Here is a 22,583-nt window from a genome sequence, read left to right on the forward strand (position 1 = left end):
GTAGTGTTGTAACAATGGGAGTGTGTGTGTGTGTAGTGTTGTAACAATGGGAGTGTGTGTGTGTATGTGTGTGTGTGTGTGTAGTGTTGTAACAATGTCTGTGTGTGTGTGTGTGTGTGTGTAGTGTTGTATCAATGGGAGTGTGTGTGTGTAGTGTTGTAACAATGGGAGTGTGTGTGTGTGTAGTGTTGTATCAATGGGAGTGTGTGTGTGTGTGTGTGTGTAGTGTTGTAACAATGGGTGTGTTTGTGTGTGTAGTGTTGTAACAATGGGTGTGTGTGTGTGTAGTGTTGTAACAATGGCAGGTGTGTGTGTGTGTGTGTGTGTGTAGTGTTGTAACAATGGCAGTGTGTGTGTGTGTAGTGTTGTAACAATGGCAGTGTGTGTGTGTGTGTAGTGTTGTAACAATGGCAGTGTGTGTGTGTGTAGTGTTGTAACAATGGGAGTCATGTCTGTCTGTCTGTCTGTCTGTCTGTCTGTCTGTCTGTCTGTCTGTCTGTCTGTCTGTCTGTCGAGAGGTCACTAAGGGTCAAGGTGCTGAGCTGGACCTCTGGGCTGAGCTGATGTCTGGTGTCACTGAGGGAATAACTAATGATCAATAACTCCTTGACCACTGGGAAATAAAAAACTGGAGGGGAAATCACACAAGACTGACAGCCTGGGAGTTTATTAAAAGCATTCAGTTGATTACATGGCAGTTTAGAGAACAACAGGTCTTTATCTGGAACATATCCACACAATCTAATGTATATCAGACCTGCACTAAATACTATACTTTCTCTGTAACACACAGATCATAAGAGAATAGCATCATGTTCTATATACTACTAACATCATAACAATCTGCATCATAATCAATATTACAACATTTATAATCAATAACATCATTATCTATATTCTACTAACAACATCATAACAATAATCTACATCATAATCAATATCATAACATTTATAATCAATAACATCATTATCTATATTCTACTAACAACATAACAATCTACATCATAATCAATAGCATAACATTTATAATCAATAACATCATTATCTATATACTACTAACAACAGAACAATCTACATCATAATCAATAGCATAACATTTATAATCAATAACATCATTATCTATATATTACTGACAACATAACATGGCAGGAACTGCCTACATTATTACGCATATTATTTGTTAATTATGGAAATTAAGATAAGCAGGACATTTTATTTATATATATTTTTTATAGCTGTAGAATAATGCTAATCGATGTGAGGGTGATGGAAATGCTTTTGTCTGCTGATCTGCTTCTGTTCTGTGTGTTTCACAGTGGGGTCTTTTCAAAGGATGGGTCCCAGTCTCTCAGGGGCCCTGGGATCCGGGGGGACGGGGGGGTCTGCCGGTCACTGGGATGACAACCCTACTTGGGATGGGGAGGGGCTTTAGAGGATGGAATAGTGGAGAACAATTGGAGGGTTACTTAGTAGCAATGCAAATATCATGGTACAGCTATATGAACACTCAATCACTATGGTACTTTTTAACAGTGAGTTTACAAACATATTTTGATAAATATAATTGAAAGTTGTGTCTCATTATGGTAAATGGTGAAATAAGTATAGCCAGTTATAATTGTAATGGCTTAGCTGATAATAAGAAAAGACGATCTGTATTTACCTGGTTGAAAGAGAAGGAATATAACATCTATTATTTACAGGAAACTCATTCAACCGTTTAAGATGAAGTTGCGTGGGAAAAGGACTGGGGGGGGGGGTGAAATATATTTCTCCCATAGGCAAAGAAATTCCAAAGAGGTGATATTAATTTACAGTCATTTTGGTAGATGGATGAAGGTAGATGGATCATTTTTTATATGTTATTGGGACATAAACAACAGGGCTTATTACAGTTTTCTCAGTCGCTTTGGTGCATTTCTTAGATCAAAAGTGCCATTCTTGATACTACTTGTACAAATTCCAAATCATCTAGTCACTTGTGCACATCATTAAAGCAATTTCTTATTCCTTTGAACAAATTGCAATTGCTTTTGTACATATTGCAATTGATAATGTACAAGTGTCAGCTTTTTTCCACATTTTCAATTACTCATGTCATGTTGATCAAAATATAGTAGATGGTTCTCTGTTGAATAGTCTTACCCCTCAAAACATCTAGGCATTAGTTCCTTGCATAAGCCATTACATGCACAATTGTTGAACTATTTGTCATAAACTGTCAAGCATAGTTTTACACATTTCTATTAGACCTTTTGTACAAAAACGTGAATTGATGAATGGTGCAGGTGAAATTGACCCTCACTCATGAAGGAATGTAAAGTGTTAGTTCAACCAACAATCAACCAGTTGTCTAAATTGCTCAAAGGTGCATCTCATGAAGAATCAATTGGCAAGCATATATAGACAGACCACAACACAGAGTTGCAATTTTCCAATAATGGATGGACCAGGAAACGAACAGGGTCAACAGCCAAGCAAACAATGCCATGAGACTCAGGGAAATACAAAGGACCATTATAGAAGACAACGATGTCTTTGAAAACATCCATACGGTTAGCATCTCAACCATCGACCGGGTGCTGCATAGAAACCAGACGAGTATGAAACAGCTGTACCGTGTACCATTCCAAAGGAATGAGGACAGAGTTAAGGAGCTACGGTACCAGTATGTACAGGTAAAACATATATCTATGTAACTACTTTACAGCAACATTTTATAGTGATACATAGTACAGTAAGCATAAACTGCACACATTTCCATTGCTGTGGAAGGAACATGCAATATATGTACATTTTATGTCACTCTTCCTTACCAAAACAAATTCAACTGTGTGTTCTGGGATATAGCGTATAATGGAGTTGGAATCAAGTGAACCCTCTCACAACTTTGTCTACGTGGATGAGGCTGGCTTCAACCTGACCAGATGCAGAAGGCGGGGTCGGAATATCATCGGTAACAGAGCTACTGTGGATTTGCCAGGCCAACGGGGAGGAAATATCACCATGTGTGCTGCTATTTCGGAGCATGGTGTCCTAACCCATATCCCCCTTATAGGGCCATACAACACCCAGCATCTACTCAACTTTTTAGAGACTCTCTACAGGGCTCTCATCCCTGATGATGAGAGGGGTCTGTTTAGACAGGATTTGCCAAAGTATGTGGTCATTTGTGATAATGTGAGTTTCCATCGATCAAACATCATAAGGCAATGGTTTGTGACCCACCCGAGGACGCTCATAGAATTCCTCCCACCTTATTCACCATTCCTTAACCCAATTGAGGAGTTCTTTTCAGCATAGAGGTGGAAGGTGTACGATCGTCAGCCACACACACAGATGACCCTGCTGGCTGCAATGGATGCAGCATGTGAGGACATCACAGTAGACGCCTGCAGAGGATGGATAAGGCATTCCAAAAGATTCTTTCCACGTTGCATTGGAAGGTAAAATATCCGGTGTGATGTGGATGAGAATATGTGGGCCGACAGACAGGAACGTCTGGATGTGTAGAGACAGCACTAGAACAGCGCTGCGGGCAAAGTGTTTCTTTCTAATTTCGTTTTTTTTCCCTTTGTGCCCCTTGGGTTGTCCAGTCTCTTTCAATCAATAACCCACATACAGTAATATGTAAATAGTACGGTTGAAATTGATATATGCCATAGAAGTGCAGCCTTGTGCATTTTCAATACAGTAACTGTCATCCAAACTGTAGCCTAAGTTTACATCAGGTAATACTGTCAAAGTACACAGTTCCATTGACAACATGCCTAAACATTTTGACGACCTTGTTCGTGAACAATGACTCAATGACTTATCATTCTGATGACACTGACATGATCATTGGCATGAATATTTACTTTTGAGAGATGTACTAAGGATTTTTAGTGACTGACTAGCTTTAGAAACACATCTATTGTATATTGCAGTTTGTACAAATTGTTCTGAGAAATGCACTTATTATTTTGCACATGTTAGGGATGATGTGAAAAATGCACCAAAGCGACTGAGAAACTGTAACCTATATAGTCCAAATAATGATGATCCAGGCTTCTTTGAAAATATATAGAATCATTTATCAACCGTACAAGCAACACAAGACTCTATTATTATGGTGTCAGATTATAATCCGGTTTTAAATATCTCTATGGAACGTTAAGGAAATCACACTGCAAACTATCACACTCATTCACTAAAGGAAATCACACTGCAAACTATCACCCTCATTCACTAAAGGAAATCACACTGCAAACTATTACCCTCATTCACTAAAGGAAATCACACTACAAACTATCACCCTCATTCACTAAAGGAAATCACACTGCAAACTATCACACTCATTCACTAAAGGAAATCACACTGCAAACTATCACCCTCATTCACTAAAGGAAATCACACTGCAAACTATTACCCTCATTCACTAAAGGAAATCACACTACAAACTATCACCCTCATTCACTAAAGGAAATCACACTACAAACTATCACCCTCATTCACTAAAGGAAATCACACTACAAACTATCACCCTCATTCACTAAAGGAAATCACACTACAAACTATCACCCTCATTCACTAAAGGAAATCACACTACAAACTATCACCCTCATTCACTAAAGGAAATCACACTACAAACTATCACCCTCATTCACTAAAGGAAATCACACTACAAACTATATATTGGAACTAGAGGATATATGGAGGTTTAATATCCTGACCTAGTGAGATATACATGGAGGAGGTTTAATATCCTGACCTAGTGAGATATACATGGAGGAGGTTTAATATCCTGACCTAGTGAGATACACATGGAGGAGGTTTAATATCCTGACCTAGTGAGATATACATGGAGGAGGTTTAATATCCTGACCTAGTGAGATATACATGGAGGAGGTTTAATATCCTGACCTAGTGAGATATACATGGAGGAGGTTTAATATCCTGACCTAGTGAGATATACATGGAGGAGGTTTAATATCCTGACCTAGTGAGATATACATGGAGGTTTATTATCCTGACCTAGTGAGATATACATGGAGGAGGTTTAATATCCTGACCTAGTGAGATATACATGGAGGAGGTTTAATATCCTGACCTAGTGAGATATACATGGAGGAGGTTTAATATCCTGACCTAGTGAGATATACATGGAGGTTTATTATCCTGACCTAGTGAGATATACATGGAGGAGGTTTAATATCCTGACCTAGTGAGATATACATGGAGGAGGTTTAATATCCTGACCTAGTGAGATATACACGGAGGAGGTTTAATATCCTGACCTAGTAAGATATACATGGAGGAAGTTTAATACCCTGACCTAGTGAGATATACATGGAGGAGGTTTAATATCCTGACCTAGTGAGATATACATGGAGGAGGTTTAATATCCTGCCCTAGTGAGATACACATGGAGGAGGTTTAATATCCTGACCTAGTGAGATATACATGGAGGAGACTTAATCAAGCTAGTCGTCTTTACTACTTTCTTATGTCGTTCTCTCTGGCACCAAAAGATAAAATAGTGTTGATAGGGGACATATATTGGCATATATATTACTCTTACAGAATTTCCACGTGGGTGAGGATATTGGAAATTTTATCAAAGCCTATTGGATGATAACTTGTTTTTAACTAGAACAGAATCATTTATAACCTACTTTTTCAGACATAACATAGGTACAGCAGATCCCCTTATTGTATGGGACACTTTTAAATGTGCCTTCAGAGGCAATGCAATTCAGTAATCTCTAAAACAAAAGCAATTTAGGTCAAAATAGTCCATATTAACAAAGAAAATGGCAGGACTAACAGTACAGTTAGGTAGCAATAAGAACTGTCCCGTAGAGGCTCAGAGTAAGTTAAGAGGAAAAACAAAAAGAAATGGAGGAACTTATTCAAGAAAGATCCAGTGTAACATATTATAAAAAGCTTCACCATAGAATCCTACCAAAAATAATTTAATGAAGGCCAAAGTACAGAGGAGGAACTTCTTGATACATATAAAGCCTTTAAGTCCAGGAAAACTCCAGGGCTGGAGGCCATACCAGTGGAGGTTATAACAAACCTTTTTAGATCTACTCAGAGGACCGTTATTAGCATGTTTTAACCACTCCTATATAAATGGTAGATTATCAGACACGCAACAAGAAGGTCTGATTTCATTATTACTGAAACAGGATCCAAGTGGTAAATATAAAGATCCAGTCCATTAAAAAAATTGGAGGCCTCTTACACTTCAGTGCTGTGATGGAAAAAGATTCTAGCAAAATGTGTAGCGCAGAGAATTAAAAAGGTTTTGTCGGATATTATTCATCCTAATCAGACAGGTTTTTTTCATGGACGATACATTGGAGATAATATAAGACAAGTACTGGAAACAATAGAAAGCTATGAAGAATCTGGGAAACCAGGCCTGGGATTCATAGCTGACTTTGAAAAGGCTTTTGATAAAGTACGACTGGAATTTATATATAAATGCCTGGAATATTTACATTTTGGAGAATACTTATACAACAGGTTAAAGTTATGTATGGTAACCCTAGGTGTAAAATAGTAAATAATGGCTACTTCTCAGAAAGTATTATTAAACTGTCAGGAGGAGTAAAACAAGGTTGTCCAATATCGGCAAATCTATTTATTGTGGCCATCAAAATGTTAGCTATTAAAACCAGATCCAATAAAAATATCAAGGGGTTAGAAATCCAGGGCTTAAAAACAAAGGTGTCATTGTACACAGATGATTCATGTTCCTTTAAATCCACATTTTGGATCCCTCCACATCATCATAGAGGATCTAGATACTTTTTATAACCTCTCTGGATTACAACCAAATGATGATAAGAATACAACTTTTACATTACCGTGTAGTTTACCAATAAAATGGTCTGAGGGTGATGTTGACATACTCGGTATACATATCCAGAAAGAAACAAATGAACTCACTCTAATACATTTTAATAGATATTTAGCAAAAATAGATAAGATCTTGCTACCATGGAAAGGAAACGACCTGTATATTTGTGGAAAAATCACCCTGATTAACTCTTTAGTCATATCCCAGTTTACCCTGATGAACTCTTCAGTCATATCCCAGTTTACCCTGATTAACTCTTTAGTCATATCCCAGTTTACCCTGATTAACTCTTTAGTCATATCCCAGTTTACCCTGATTAACTCTTTAGTCATATCCCAGTTTACCTATTTGCTTATGGTCTTGCCTACACGTGGCGACCTGTTTTTTAAATTAAATGAGAAAATAATATTCCATTTGATTTGTAATGGCAAGCCAGACAAAATTTAACAAGCCTATTTATATAATGAATATGAATTCAGAGGGCAGAAATGATTAACTATTAAAGCGTTAGACCTCTCACTAAAGGCTTCAGTCATACAAAAGTTATATTCAAATCCGTACTGGTTCTCTAGCAGATTAGTGAGAATGTCTCACCCCAGGTTCAGTTACCTGTGACGGTGAGAGGAACTCACTCTCAGAGGAGAAGTTATGAGGGAACATAAAACGTAGCTACTTATCTACTTGCCTCATTTACTGTAGATATGACAATAACATGACATGTAACAGTGGTATTGAGTAGAGACGTTCACTGAGATAACACTCAAATACAAAAGCATTCTGGGATATTTAAGTTGTATTTGATTCCTATTTGACTGAGTGATCTATTTAGCAAAGCAGACTGACAAGCTAAACAGTCATTATGAGAGGTGCAGAGGAAGTTGTATGAATGAAGGAAATCAGTTCAATATAATTATAATATCTTGATATTTCCTGAGCAGATCCCTGTGAGTCCAGGAAGGAGATATAATACAAGGCCAAAAGAATGTGGGTATCTGTAGTGAGTTTTTCAAAAGAGGACACATGATTCTTACGCTCTACGCGCTTCAGCACTTGCTGGTTCTGTTCCATGTGCTTGTGTGGCCTTCCATTTTGCGGCTGAATCGCTGTTCCTCCTCGATGCGCCACGTTGAAAGTCACTGAGCTCTTCAGTAAGGCCATTCTACTGCCAATCTATGGAGATTGTACCGCTGTGTGCTTGATTTAATATACCTGTCAGCAACAGCTGTGCTGAAATAGCCAAATCCACCACTGCCCACATACTTTTGGCCATGTAGTGTACCTTGTAATTACCTGAGCAGATCACTGTGAATCCAGAAAGGCGACCAGACGTTCTGGAACACTCCCTCAGCGCAGACTCTGACCCATAACAGGAAACTCCATACACTCCAGTGGTGTTTCCAGGTAGAACTGAAACAGTGGAGCCACAACCCAGCTGTCTACACACTACTGCAGCTACATCCTCCTGGTCCCAGTCTTCAGCTCCCACAATCTTCCACTCTCCCTGGTCGTACCGCTCCACTCCACCAGCATAGCGACTGCCTCCTCCCACCAGCCTCACATCATCAGGCTCTGAGAAAAGAAAAGAGAGAGACAGTAATCTTACTATTTTCTCACTAAAACACACCTATATTGTCTCTCATATTCTTCACTCCAGGTGAGAAACAAAGTTGATTGAGAGAAAAACTGTTTCTTACCTGAGCAGGTGAGTCCAACAGCATTACCAGGTAGACAGGTGTTGTTTTCTCTGTCTGAGGTGTCACAGTCCAGGAGAAGGGACTCTTTGCCTTTACACTGGAACTCTTTATCCCAGGTCTGACCCTTACCTTCTCCATAGAGCCCCCCCTGTAGAGCTGCAGGAGCCCCACAGCCAAGCTCCCCACAGACTACCTCTGCATCTCGCCAGTCAAAGTCAGCTTCACACACTGAGGCCCAGGACTGATTGGACTTCACCTCCACTCTCCCAGAGCAGAGACCAGCTCCACCCACAAGCCGCACAGACTCTGGAGAAAAAGAGTTGGTTGAACATTCAATCAGTTTTGTTGATGACACTGTCAAGGACAAACACAAATATGTTGGATAAAATATTGTAGTTTGCTATGTTTGATACTGTAAGAGGTAGAAATGGGTTCTTAGTCACTCAGGATAGGGTTGGGAATAATGCAGGCAGGAGACAGGAATAAGTTCACTTCACTTTATAGAAAATAAACAGCTGGACATCCATCAGGCAGCTTCACTTCAGTACCATCTGAACTACAATGATCTGCCCATGAACATCTCCCATAAACCAATATGACAAACACAAATATAATGTTTAAATACATCTGACATCTCTCCCTCTATTTAAATGAAATAAAAACACATAAAACATGATACATGGTAATATTGTATAATGTATAAATAAATCTCTCAATATGACCAGTCTCTTACCTGAACAGGTCACATGATGATAATATCCACCATTACAGTTTTTACTTCCTTCATTTTTGTAACATTGTCCAATAGACTCATCTCCATATAAACTGCAGCTGACATATATTGTTCTTCCATCTTCGACCAGAGGTCCTCTAGATACATCTACAAAATTCCCACAGTCCAGCTCTCTACACACAACCTTAGCCTCTTTCATGCCCCACCACCCAGGACATAGACCGAACCACTCTCCTCTGGAGAAGACTTCCACTGTCCCAGAACAGGAAGTGGTCCCATTCACCAGTCTGACTGAGTCTTCAGCTGTAAACAGCAGAGAGGAAAACACAGTGGTGAGGACAGATGATGACAGTGATTCTGTTATTCTAACAGCAGTAGTGCTTTGTGGTTGACAAGTATTAGTAGTTCCATACAACACTACTTGTTATTGGGGTTTAGAATGGTTTGTATGGAAACATGAATCTCTCCATGTGGGATAATAAAGTTGACTAATATTGAACTGCTATAACCACTGTAGATTTATACTCTACCTACCTGGTGGACTGACGCTTTGAGCCTGGAGATCTGAGGAGAAAGAGAGAGAAAGAGACAGAGAGATAGAGAGAAACAAAGGAGAAAGGAATGAGTCAGAGGAAGAGAGAGACAGAGGTTAAATGAACATCAACATGACCTTTCATGATGTGATGGAGAAGACAGGCTTATCGTTGGTATGGTGCAACAACACCCATGTGTAAACACATTCCCCTTCCAACTCTTTGCAGATTAGTTTATTTTTAATTAATACATTTGGTTTTGTCTGTTTTTTTTTTTCTTAATTTCAGAGGTCAGGGTCAAGCTGAGCTGAGCTGAACCAAAAGTGGAAGAGTGGAAAAGGTTACTGGTTATGATGACATCCCTGATGAGAAGTCAGATATTCAGTTAACTGCATGTTAGTCTGTCAGCCCACTCTCTTTTGAAAAGGATAAAACATTCTACATGCAAAATAATGTACAAATGTTTCTTGAATAATACATGTCTCTTACCTGAACAGATCACATAATGATAATTTCTACCATCACAGTAACCAGGTCCTCCTTCTCTGAAGCCACACTCTGTAATAGTAGACTCATGTCCCCTGCAACTCTTTATGGAGACTCCTCGTCTTCCGTCTTCAACCAGACCTCCTGTAGATACAGCTACAGCATCCCCACAGTGCAGCTCTCTACACACAACCATAACATCTCTCATGCTCCACCACCCAGTACATACACCTGACCACTCTCCTCTGTAGAAGACTTCCACTGTCCCAGAACAGGAAGTGGTCCCATTCACCAGTCTGACTGAGAGTTCAGCTGTAAACAGCAGAGAGGAAAACACAGTGGTGAGGACAGATGATGACAGTGATTCTGTTATTCTAACAGCAGTAGTGCTTTGTGGTTGACAAGTATTAGTAGTTCCATAAAACAGTACTTGTTATTGGGGTTTAGAATGGTTTGTATGGAAACATGAATTTTTCCATGTGGGATAATAAAGTTGACTAATATTGAACTGCTATAATCCCGGTAAATTTATACTCTACCTACCTGGTGGACTGACGCTTTGAGCCTGGAGATCTGAGGAGAAAGAGAGAGAAAGAGGAGAAAGAGAGAGAAAGAGACAGAGAGATAGAGAGAAACAAAGGAGAAAGGGATGAGTCAGAGGAAGAGAGAGACAGAGGTTAAATGAACATCAACATGACCTTTCATGATGTGATGGGGAAGACAGGCTTATCGTTGGTATGGTGCAACAACACCCATGTGTACACACATTCCCGTTCCATGGAAAGGTGAACCTCTCTTTGCAGATTGGTTTATATATCATTTAATACATTTGATTTCGTCTGTTTTTCAATCATTAGTTTCAGAGGTCAGGGTCAAGCTGAGCCGAACCAAGAGTGGAAAAGGTTACAGGTTATGATGACATCACTGGTGAGAAGTCAGTTCTGAAAAGATATTCAGATCACAGCATGTTAGTCTGTCAGCACTCTCTCTGTTAACATCTCCCTCTCTCTCCTCCCCTTCTCTCTCACTCTTCTTCCCTCTTCTTCTGTGTCCCATAGCCACTTGAAGTTGTTTGGGTGTGTATAAATACATCTAAACCTAGGGTATGGCTAAATGGGGTGTGTAGAAATACAGCTAAACCTAGGGTATGGCTAAATGGGGTGTGTATAAATACAGCTAAACCTAGGGTATGGCTAAATGGGGGCTGTAGAAATACAGCTAAACCTAGGGTATGGCTAAATGGGGTGTGTATAAATACAGCTAAACCTAGGGTATGGCTAAATGGGGTGTGTAGATATACAGCTAAACCTAGGGTATGGCTAAATGGAGTGTGTAGAAATACAGCTAAACCTAGGGTATGGCTAAATGGGGTGTGTAGAAATACAGCTAAACCTAGGGTATGGCTAAATGGGGTGTGTAGAAATACAGCTAAACCTAGGGTATGGCTAAATGGGGTGTGTATAAATACAGCTAAACCTAGGGTATGGCTAAATGGGGTGTGTAGATATACAGCTAAACCTAGGGTATGGCTAAATGGAGTGTGTAGAAATACAGCTAAACCTAGGGTATGGCTAAATGGGGTGTGTAGAAATACAGCTAAACCTAGGGTATGGCTAAATGGGGTGTGTAGAAATACAGCTAAACCTAGGGTATGGCTAAATGGGGTGTGTATAAATACAGATAAACCTAGGGTATGGCTAAATGGGGTGTGTATAAATACAGCTAAACCTAGGGTATGGCTAAATGGGGTGTGTATAAATACAGCTAAACCTAGGGTATGGCTAAATGGGGTGTGTAGAAATACAGCTAAACCTAGGGTATGGCTAAATGGGGTGTGTAGAAATACTGCTCAACCTAGGGTATTGCTAAATGGGGTGTGTAGAAATTCCCACACCAGATAATTTACTGTACTTAAAAACTCTACAATACTATTTGGAGAAATGCAAAATTAACAAAAATGCCCCCAGACATTATCACTGCAATATTAGGTTTATATTAGGTTTAAAGGTCTGTGGAATGGAGTGTAGAATGTACTACTCAACCTCATCATATATAGGCTACATTGACACATTTAGTCTACTGTTGGAACAGTACAATGAAATAGATGTATAATACACACTTCAAAGGCCGACTTCAAATACCCACATCAATGTGAAAGACACCGGAGCATAAAACAGCTGAATGTGAATGTAAACTATGCCAGATAAATCCTGTATATGTATTGAAATAAAAGGCATCAAAATAATTAATTAGGCCATCAATCGACAAGGACGCATAACGACAAACTGACTCAACCTAAGAATAAAGATAGTCATGAAATACAAGATGAAAATCTACACCAATCATTCCTTTACTTGATATTGTTAAATAATGCTAGTATGTGAGAACAATACTTTTTGTAAACAAATTTTTCATTTTGGCGTTATAAGGTTGGTAGCAAGATGGAAAATCGTTGAGGAAATCTGTTGCAGCTCAAGTCGACTACAAAATCCACAATGCAATGCTCTCTGTATGGGCTGGCTGGCTGGTAGCTAAACGTATCTACACACAATAATACCAAAGACAATATCAGCATGTGAAGTAGCTAACTAGCTGTTAAATCACCTAAACGAACTGCACTATCAATTTAGGAGTCCACAATCTCACCATATTCAACCTACAGATTGATGTGCCTCACAGAGTGGATTCTAACATTCGCAACTGCAGATATAGTTTTGAGGAGATGGGAAACGGTGCCTGTAAAACATCCATGGGCCGCATTGTGCATTCTGGGTGATTCTGGGACAAGGAGAGCACTCTTTCAAGGATTGAATGGGAGTCTATTGGGCACTAGCTCAAACACCCAACATTAGCATGAATGGTCAACAAGAACAGACGCCTCACAAGTCATCAACTGGCAGCTTCATGAAATAGTACCCACAAAACACCAGTCTCAACGTCAACAGTGAAAAGGCGACTCAAGGATGATGGCCTTCTGGGCAGAGTTTCTCTGTCCAGTGTCTGTGTTCTTTTGCCCATCTTAATCTTTTCTTTTAATTGGCCAGTCTGAGGTATGTATTTTTCTTTGCAACTCTGCCTAGATGGCCAGCATCCCGGAGTCGCCTCTTCACTGTTGACGTTGAGACTGGTGTTTTGGGGGTACTATTTAATGAAGCTGTCAGTTGAGGACTTGTGAGGTGTCTGTTTCTCAAACTAGACACTCTAATGTACTTGTCCTCTTGCTCGGTTGTGCACCGGGGCCTCCCACTCCTCTATCGGTTCTGGATAGAGACAGTTTGCGCTGTTCTGTGAAGGGAGTAGTACACAGCGTTGTACGAGATCTTCAGTTTCTTGGCAATTTCTCGCATGGAATAGCCTTCATTTCTCAGAACAAGAATAGACTGATGAGTTTCAGAAGAAAGTTCTTTGTTTTTTGCCATTTTGAGCCTGTAATCGAACCCACAAATGCTGACGCTCCAGATACTCAACAAGTCTAAAGATGGCCAGTTTTATTGCTTCTTTAATCAGAACAACAGTTTTCAACTGTGCTAACTTAACTTGTTATGGATAGGAGGCCGTATTTTCACGGCCGGATAAAAAACGTACCCGATTTAACCTGTTGGGGCTAGGGGGCAGTATTTGCACGGCCGGATAAAAAACGTACCCGATTTAATCTGGTTACTACTCCTGCCCAGTAACTAGAATATGCATATAATTATTGGCTTTGGATAGAAAGCACCCTAAAGTTTCTAAAACTGTTTGAATGGTGTCTGTGAGTATAACAGAACTCATTTGGCAGGCCAAAACCTGAGAAGATTCCTTACAGGAAGTGGCCTGTCTGACAATTTCTTTCCCTCCTTGATCATCTCTAACAAATACAGGGGATCTCTGGCATGACGTGACACTTCCTACGGCTCCCATGGGCTCCCAGAAGGCGTGAAAAAGCTGAACGATGTAATTCCATCCCCAGGCTGAAACACATTAGCGCGTTTGGCAAGTGCTCTATCAGAGGGCCATTAGACTGAGGCTCGTGCATGAGGGGATAGCATGCTTTTACTTTCACTCTCTTTGTACTAAAAAACGATTTCCCGGTCAGAATATTATCGCTTTTTTACGAGAAAAATGGCATAAAAATTGATTTTAAACAGCGGTTGACATGCTTCGAAGTACGGTAATGGAATATTTAGAATTTTTTTGTCGCGAAATGCGCCATGCTCGTCACCCTTATTTACCCTTTCGGATAGTGTCTTGAACGCACGAACAAAACGCCGCTATTTGGATATAACAATGGATTATTTGGGACCAAACCAACATTTGTTATTGAAGTAGAAGTCCTGGGAGTGCATTCTGACGAAGAACAGCAAAGGTAATAACATTTTTCTTATAGTAAATCTGACTTTGGTGAGTGCTAAACTTGCTGGGTGTCTAAATAGCTAGCCCTGTGATGCTGGGCTATCTACTGAGAATATTGCAAAATGTGCTTTCACCGAAAAGCTATTTTAAAATCGGACATATCGAGTGCATAGAGGAGTTCTGTATCTATAATTCTTAAAATAATTGTTATGTTTTTTGTGAACGTTTATCATGAGTAATTTAGTAAATTCACCGGCAGTGTTCGGTGGGAATGCTAGTCACATGCTAGTCACATGCTAATGTAAAAAGCTGGTTTTTGATATAAATATGAACTTGATTGAACAAAACATGCATTTATTGTATAACATAATGTCCTAGGGTTGTCATCTGATGAAGATCATCAAAGGTTAGTGCTGCATTTAGCTGTGGTTTGGGTTTATGTGACATTATATGCTAGCTTGAAAAATGGGTGTCTGATTATTATTATTATTATTATTATTATTTGAAGTTTTGCATTTTTGAGGTATTTGAATATCGCGCCACGGGATTACACTGGCTGTTGAGCCCATAGAGGGTAATATCCGAAAACTCCCATAGAGGTTAAAATCCGAAAACTTCAATTTTTCAAACATATGACTATTTTACACCATTTTAAAGACAAGACTCTCGTTAATCTAACCACACTGTCCGATTTCAAAAAGGCTTTACAACAAAAGCAAAACATTAGATTATGTCAGCAGAGTACCCAGCCAGAAATAATCAGACACCCATTTTTCAAGCTAGCATATAATGTCACATCAACCCAAACCACAGCTAAATGCAGCACTAACCTTTGATGATCTTCATTAGATGACAATCCTAGGACATTATGTTATACAATACATGCATGTTTTGTTCAATCAAGTTCATATTTATATCAAAAACCATCTTTTTACATTAGCATGTGACGTTCAGAACTAGCATACCCACCGCAAACTTCCGGTGAATTTACTAAATTACTCACGATAAACGTTCACAAAAAACATAATTATTTTAAGAATTATAGATACAGAACTCCTTTATGCAATCGCTATGTCCGATTTTAAAATAGCTTTTCGGTGAAAGCACATTTTGCAATATTCTGAGTAGATAGCCCAGCCATCACGGGCTAGCTATTTAGACACCCACCAAGTTTAGCCCTCACCAAAGTCAGATTTACTATAAGAAAAATTGGATTACCTTTGTTGTTCTTCGTCAGAATGCATTCCCAGGACTTCTACTTCAATAACAAATGTTGGTTTGGTTCAAAATAATCCATAGTTATGTTCAAATATCCTCTGTTTTGTTCGTGCGTTCAAGACACTATCCGAAGGGTAAAGAAGGGTGACGCGCCCGACGCGTTTCGTGACAAAAAAATTCTAAATATTCCATTACCGTACTTCGAAGCATGTCAACCGCTGTTTAAAACCTCTATGGGCTAGGCGGGACGTAATCGTCCCACCTACGTAACAGCCAGTGTAATCCAGTGGCGCGATTTTCAAATACCTTAAAAATCCTATTACTTCAATTTCTCAAATATATGACTATTTTACAGCTATTTAAAGACAAGACTCTCGTTAATCTAACCACACTGTCCGATTTCAAAAAGGCTTTACAACGAAAGCAAAACATTAGATTATGTCAGCAGAGTACCCAGCCAGAAATAATCAGACACCCATTTTTCAAGCTAGCATATAATGTCACAAAAACCCAGAAGACAGCTAAATGCAGCACTAACCTTTGATGATCTTCATCAGATGACAACCCTAGGACATTATGTTATACAATACATGCATGTTTTGTTCAATCAAGTTCATATTTATATCAAAAAACAGCTTTTTACATTAGCATGTGACGTTCAGAACTAGCATACCCCCCGCAAACTTCCGGCGAATTCACTAACAATTTACTAAATTACTCACGATAAACGTTCACAAAAAGCATAACAATTATTTTAAGAATTATAGATACAGAACTCCTCTATGCACTCGATATGTCCGATTTTAAAATACCTTTTTGGTGAAAGCACATTTTGCAATATTCTAAGTACATAGCCCAGCCATCACGGGCTAGCTATTTAGACACCCGGCAAGTTTAGCCTTCACCAAAATCAGATTTTATCCAGCCGTGTCATTATGATATTCTGACCTGTTTCAAGCCTTTTTTATGTTAAAGTCAGCAACATGATCTGCCATTATTTGCCAGTGCACTAGACAATTTGTCTTGGTTAGACATCTTATTAATTTATCTTACCCCAATTGTATCGAGTCTTTAGGCTAAAATAAGCAAAATTATCTGCAAAATGATCACACATTAATCATATCATGTATGCAGGTCACGTGTTGTTTTGAGCCAGCAGTAAAAACACACTGACAGGACTGTTCCTCGTATGGCCACTAGGTGGTAAACTTGTGTCACAGACGCATGACTAGAACAAGGATTCCCAAACTTGGTCCTCGGGACCCCAAGGGGTGCACTAGTGTATGCCTCCATCCAGGGGAGCAACTTTGGTTTTACATAACCTTAGAATGTTTTGGGGAATTGAAAGCTCATTTCCTACATTTCCAAACAATCTAATATGACCTATGACCCTTCTAGCAGTCTCTATTTACAACAACAATCTAATATGACCCATGACCCTTCTAGCCGTCTCTATACAGAACAACAATCTAATATGACCTATGACCCTTCTGGCCATCTCGATATAGAACAATCTAATATGACCCTTCTAGCCGTCTCTATATATAACAACAATCTAATATGACCTATGACCCTTCTAGCCATCTCTATATATAACAACAATCTAATATGACCCATGATCCTTCTAGCCATCTCTACATATAACAACAATCTAATATGACCCATGACCCTTCTAGCCATCTCTATATATAACAACAATCTAATATGACCCATGATCCTTCTAGGCGTCTCTACATAGAACAACAATCTAATGACCCATGACCCTTCTAGCACATAGAACAACAAAAAATAAGCTAAAATGCCCACAGTCATCAAGCTATGTAAGAGATCATTATTACATACTTTATGTTTAAGTGATTGATAAGACTGAACTAGATCAAAGGGTAATTCAATAATCAATATTGCGTTGCATCTTTAACCAGTAGTCTAACAAATGAACAACTCTTACAAATATAGGACAAAGACTTAAAGGAATACTTCAGGATGTTGGCAATGAGGCCCTTTATCTAAACTACCTTGATACTGGACACAGGGACATAGAAATGATATCCACAAGTTCATCTGACTCTGGGAAGTAGCAAAAGGGCCTTATCACCAAAATCCAGAAGTATCCCTTGAACTTTTGATTGTCTTTATTAAGACATCCTCTGTGTCAAATTAAATCCAGAACAGGATGCAGAGGAAAGATTTTTTATTTATTTTATATTTTGTTACTCTGTGTTTCAAAAATGTCCTTCAATTCTAAAGATGCTGGATGTATCTCACCGGAAAAAGCATCTGAGCGAACAAAACAGCGCCACTCTCAGTTTGTGTAGCGTATCGATCTGATGCTGTCTGGTCAGAAAGAGTATGACATTGTTGTCGACCATAGCATTGAATGCAAGAGAAGCCAACGAGCATTTGGCCTCCCTTTATAAAAAATTAATAAATTAATAGCCAATCAGCGTTGAGCTAAACTGAGTGAGCTCAGCTGTGAATGGTCCTGGCTCAACAACAAAAAAAGTGTCAAGGGAAGCAAGTTTGGATTTGGCTTCAGACCAATCACATCACAAGCCAAAACATCATTAATGAATGCATCTTGTTGTGTTGTTGTCTAGCGAGCTAATATCGTCCCTTTACTAAATTAGCCATAGATGGAGATAGGGATTTGGACTTGAGTTTTACTTAATTCTCCATACAGGCCAATGATTATAACAGCGATTCTGATCCAACCATAAATTCATCAATTGGCTGAGAGGATGGAAGTTCAACATGTAGATAGATGTAGTATGCTAATGTTAACTAGCCCATGAAAGGAAGTTGGGCTAGCGAGAAAGCATTTTAGATAGCCTAGGACAACAACAACTAAAATCGTGTACTGTATGATAGAGTCATAGACCGTGTATGACACATGAAAGAGGATGGCATTGGATGGCATTGGACTAAATCATTTTCGGAACTGTTTAGTTGTCACTGTATTAGACTAAGCAGAGGTGATTTGATGATGTTGAAATGTTAAAGTGTAAATGGTGCTGGAATAGTGGAGGCAGATCCTGTTTTCTTTGTGACTTGCGGTATCTCTGTGGTTCTAAATCAATAGTTGTTTAGTAGTCAGAAAATGTCAGAAACATTACCTTGCATTACCCCATGCTGTAGGTCATGTAACTGTTTGTTACATGTAATATGTTGTGTGGACTTCACAGGACAGATGTTGCTCTCTGGTTTTGTGATGAAACAATGGTGACAAATTTCTTCTGCCGCAGTGTCTTCTTACTGTCTCGGCCTTTAGGCTTATATATCACCTTCGCAAGGCATATAAACTAACAGGTTATAGAGCAAACAACGCAATTATCACAATACATTTTTTTCTGGATTGGCTTCCCCAGAGATTTTACCCAGAACCCACTACTGCTAACAGGGCCGCCTGGACGACAGACCCCCACCAGTCTAGTACATAACTCAACTCACTCCCTGACCCCTACCAGTCTAGTATATAACTCAACTCTCTCCCCGACCCCTACCAGTCTAGTACATAACTCAACTCACTCCCCGACCCCTACCAGTCTAGTATATAACTCAACTCACTCCCCGACCCCTACCAGTCTAGTATATAACTCAACTCACTCCCCGACCCCTACCAGTCTAGTACATAACTCAACTCACTGTCCAACCCGTAGCAGTCTAGTACATAACTCATCTCACTCCCTGACCCCCACCAGTCTAGTACATAACTCAACTCACTCCCCGACCCCCACCAGTCTAGTACATAACTCAACTCTCTCCCTGACCCCCACCAGTCTAGTACATAACTCAACTCTCTCCCCGACCCCCACCAGTCTAGTACATAACTCAACTCTCCCTGACCCCCACCAGTCCAGTACATAACTCAACTCACTCCCCAACCTCCACCAGTCCAGTGGTGTAAAGTACTTAAGTAAAATTAATTTAAAGTACTTCTTAAGTCGTTTTTTGGGGTATCTGTACTTTACTATGCATATTTTTGCCAACTTTTACTTTTACTTCACTACCTTCCTGAAGTACTTTTTACTCCATACATTTTTCTTGACTGCCAAAAGTATTCGTTACATTTTTAAAGGAAAATGGTCTAATTCACACACTTATCAAGATAACATCTCTGGTCATCCCTTATGCCTCTGATCTGGCAGAACACAAACACTCACTAAACACAAATGCTTAATTTGTAAATTATGTCTGAGTGTTGGAGCTTGCACCGGGCTGTCAAATTTCTTTTTAACTAGAAAATTGTGACGTCTGCTTTGCTTAAAATTAAGATTTTGAAATGGTTTATACTTTTACATTTGATACTTAAGTTCATTTTAACAATTCCATTTACTTTTGATACTTAATAAGTATATTTAAATCCAAATACTTTTAGACTTTAAATCAAGTAATATTTTACTGTGTCATTTTCTATTAAGGTATCTTTACTTTTACTGAAGTATGACAATTGAGTACTTTCTCCACTGCTGCACGAGTCTTAACTCAACTCTCTCCCTGACCCCCACCAGTCTAGAACATAACTCAATTCTCTCTCCAACACAATTTCCTTCCCACCTTTTATTGATGTTTTTATCCCAAGAGAAAGGTTTGGAAACACCTACACATACATTAACACAAACAACACAATTAATCTCATATGACCTAGTAGTACTGTAGAGCTCTTAACTTCCACACAATATAGCTGGGTCTCCCTGTCCTGTCCCTATGTGTCCACTGCCCTGCCGTACCCCAACCCAACACATCCCACTCAGCTTTAGGGTTTTAGTGAAGCATTCATTATTGGTTTCAGGTGTGTTAGGTCAAGGCCAGAGGGACAATCCACAGGACAGCAGACCACCAGGGCAGGACTGAACAACCCAACAGCTATTGAAAACATGAAGTGGGCATGTTTTAAATAGAGACTCCTTTTGTTGCACAGTATTCCATATAAGGCATCCAGACATTATTAAAGTTGTCTAATATACCCTTTTATTATAGGACACATTATGTGAAGCGTTGCTGCCCTTTGAGCAGTTTCCTGAGTTTTTCAAAACAGATCAGTCTGCTGTGTAGCATGGTGCGTACTGGCGGCAGAGAAGTCTGGCGCAGGAGAGCGAAAACTGATTTACAACGGTGTTTGTTTAAAACAAATCAACTTGATTTTCTGGGTAAGAAAAATGAACTAAAAACAAGTAAATACGTTTTCTGGGTAAGAAAAATTAACTAATGTCACGTCCTGACCAGTGTAAGAGGTCATTTTCTATAGTAGAGGGGTCAGGGCGTGCCAGGGGGTGTTTGGTTGACAGTCTGGGTTGTTATTTCTATGTTTTGGGTTCTAGGTTTTCTGTTTCTATGTCGGGTTTTGTTTGGGTTGATCTCCAATTGGAGGCAGCTGCTTCTTATTGCTTCTGATTGGAGACCATATTTATGTAGGGGGTTTTCCAATTGTATGCCGTGGGTTGTTAATTTTGTGAGTAGTGAATGCCTGCTCTGCGTCACGGCTTTATTGTTTTCGTATTTTCAAGTTTATTGTATATGGCATTTATTTTCACGATGAAATAAAAGATGTGGAACTACGATCATGCTGCGTATTGGTCCGATCCTTCTGAAAGCCCAGACAACTAAAAACAAGTAAATACGTTTTCTGGGTAAGTGAGAGTGACTCAAAACAAGTAAATATGTTTTCTGGGTAAGTGAGAATGACTCAAAACAAGTAAATATGTTTTCTGGGTAAGTGAAAGTGACTCAATACAAGTAAATATGTTTTCTGGGTAAGTGAGAGTGACTCAAAACAAGTCATTTTAACTTTGTAACTCTAGGAAATATGTAATTTTTTTTGCATTGTGGCAACTCTTATTACCTGAATTCTGTGTCTTCACCTCCTCCAGTTGACTTTGCGTGACAGCCTCACTCTTTTCCACTCTTTTTTCCACTCTCTGTTCCACCACCATGTCTCTCAGCGCTCTCAGCTCAGCCCAGAGGTCCGGCTCAGAGTCTCTCTGTCCATCTGTCTTTCCGTCTGCTGGTGTTTTGACCTCGAATTCTGTCTTGAAATCTACAGCTTTAGCTTTAGTGACCTCTACACCTTGACCTTTGGTGACCCCTACCCCAGACAGACAGAGGAGCAACAGCAGAGGAACGACAGAGACAGACTTCTGCATCTTCATATCACAATCACAGCTTGCTAATGGAACTGGAGGTTTGAATATTGCTTACTCTTATATACACACTGATTCAGAAATCACCCATCCCCCTAGTCATGTTGCAACAGTAACCTAGTCAAGCCTCACTCCTCCTCCTCACCCCTCACCACTTGGTTGCTTCCCACTTAATGAATCATCCCACATTTCATCAGGATCTTTGGGTAAATAAAACTCCTGTTCACTTCTCAATCACTGGGATGACACACATGATCAAAACCAGTTCAGACCAAGGAGTGGTCCAGAATAAGGGGAGGCGTCTGAGGAGGAGGAATAACAAAGTTCTGAATATGTATTTCTGGACACGTAGCTGAGGACACTCATGGTGGTGTTTACCAATGAACTGATAGTGAACGGACGTCTCTATTTGTTTAACTGAGAGTGAGGAGTGAGTGGGGTGCAGGAACAGGGTCAAGTTAAGTAAACTGAATCTCTGGTCAACATGGCACTCTATTCCCTACATAGTGCACTACTTCTAGAAACAGTGACTTATATAAGGAATAGGGCTCCATTGTGGGCGCACCCAGACAGTCATGTTGATGGGAACTGGTTGGA

The 22,583-nt window shown here is 39.5% G+C and overlaps 1 protein-coding gene across 1 annotated transcript; it reads right to left on the minus strand.

The window, feature by feature from the left end:
* Window positions 1-651: 651 nt before the first annotated feature.
* Window positions 652-22,129, minus strand: LOC106570622 (CD5 antigen-like). Its single transcript, XM_014143087.3, has 8 exons — window positions 21,689-22,129; window positions 10,843-10,872; window positions 10,303-10,611; window positions 9,815-9,844; window positions 9,281-9,583; window positions 8,548-8,853; window positions 8,144-8,422; window positions 652-1,426 (listed from the first exon to the last, which is right to left on the minus strand). Exons 1-8 carry the CDS (start codon window positions 21,993-21,995, stop codon window positions 1,407-1,409), a joined length of 1,584 nt encoding a protein of 527 aa, XP_013998562.3. The 5' UTR covers window positions 21,996-22,129; the 3' UTR covers window positions 652-1,406.
* Between the last annotated feature and the right edge of the window lie 454 nt (window positions 22,130-22,583).

Source organism: Salmo salar, chromosome 04 (assembly GCF_965601325.2).
Source record: "Salmo salar chromosome 04, fSalSal1, whole genome shotgun sequence".
NCBI classification, from domain to species: Eukaryota; Metazoa; Chordata; class Actinopteri; order Salmoniformes; family Salmonidae; genus Salmo; species Salmo salar.

Excerpts from the sequence above, each read along its gene's own strand:
- LOC106570622 (XM_014143087.3), bottom strand. The coding sequence starts at position 21,995 with ATGAAGATGCAGAAGTCTGTCTCTGTCGTTCCTCTGCTGTTGCTCCTC. Across the intron at positions 9,584-9,814 it reads TCAAAGCGTCAGTCCACCAG|CTGAAGACTCAGTCAGACTG; the intron begins GTAGGTAGAGTA and ends TGCTGTTTACAG. Across the intron at positions 8,854-9,280 it reads TCATCATGTGACCTGTTCAG|AGTCTGTGCGGCTTGTGGGT; the intron begins GTAAGAGACTGG and ends CTTTTTCTCCAG.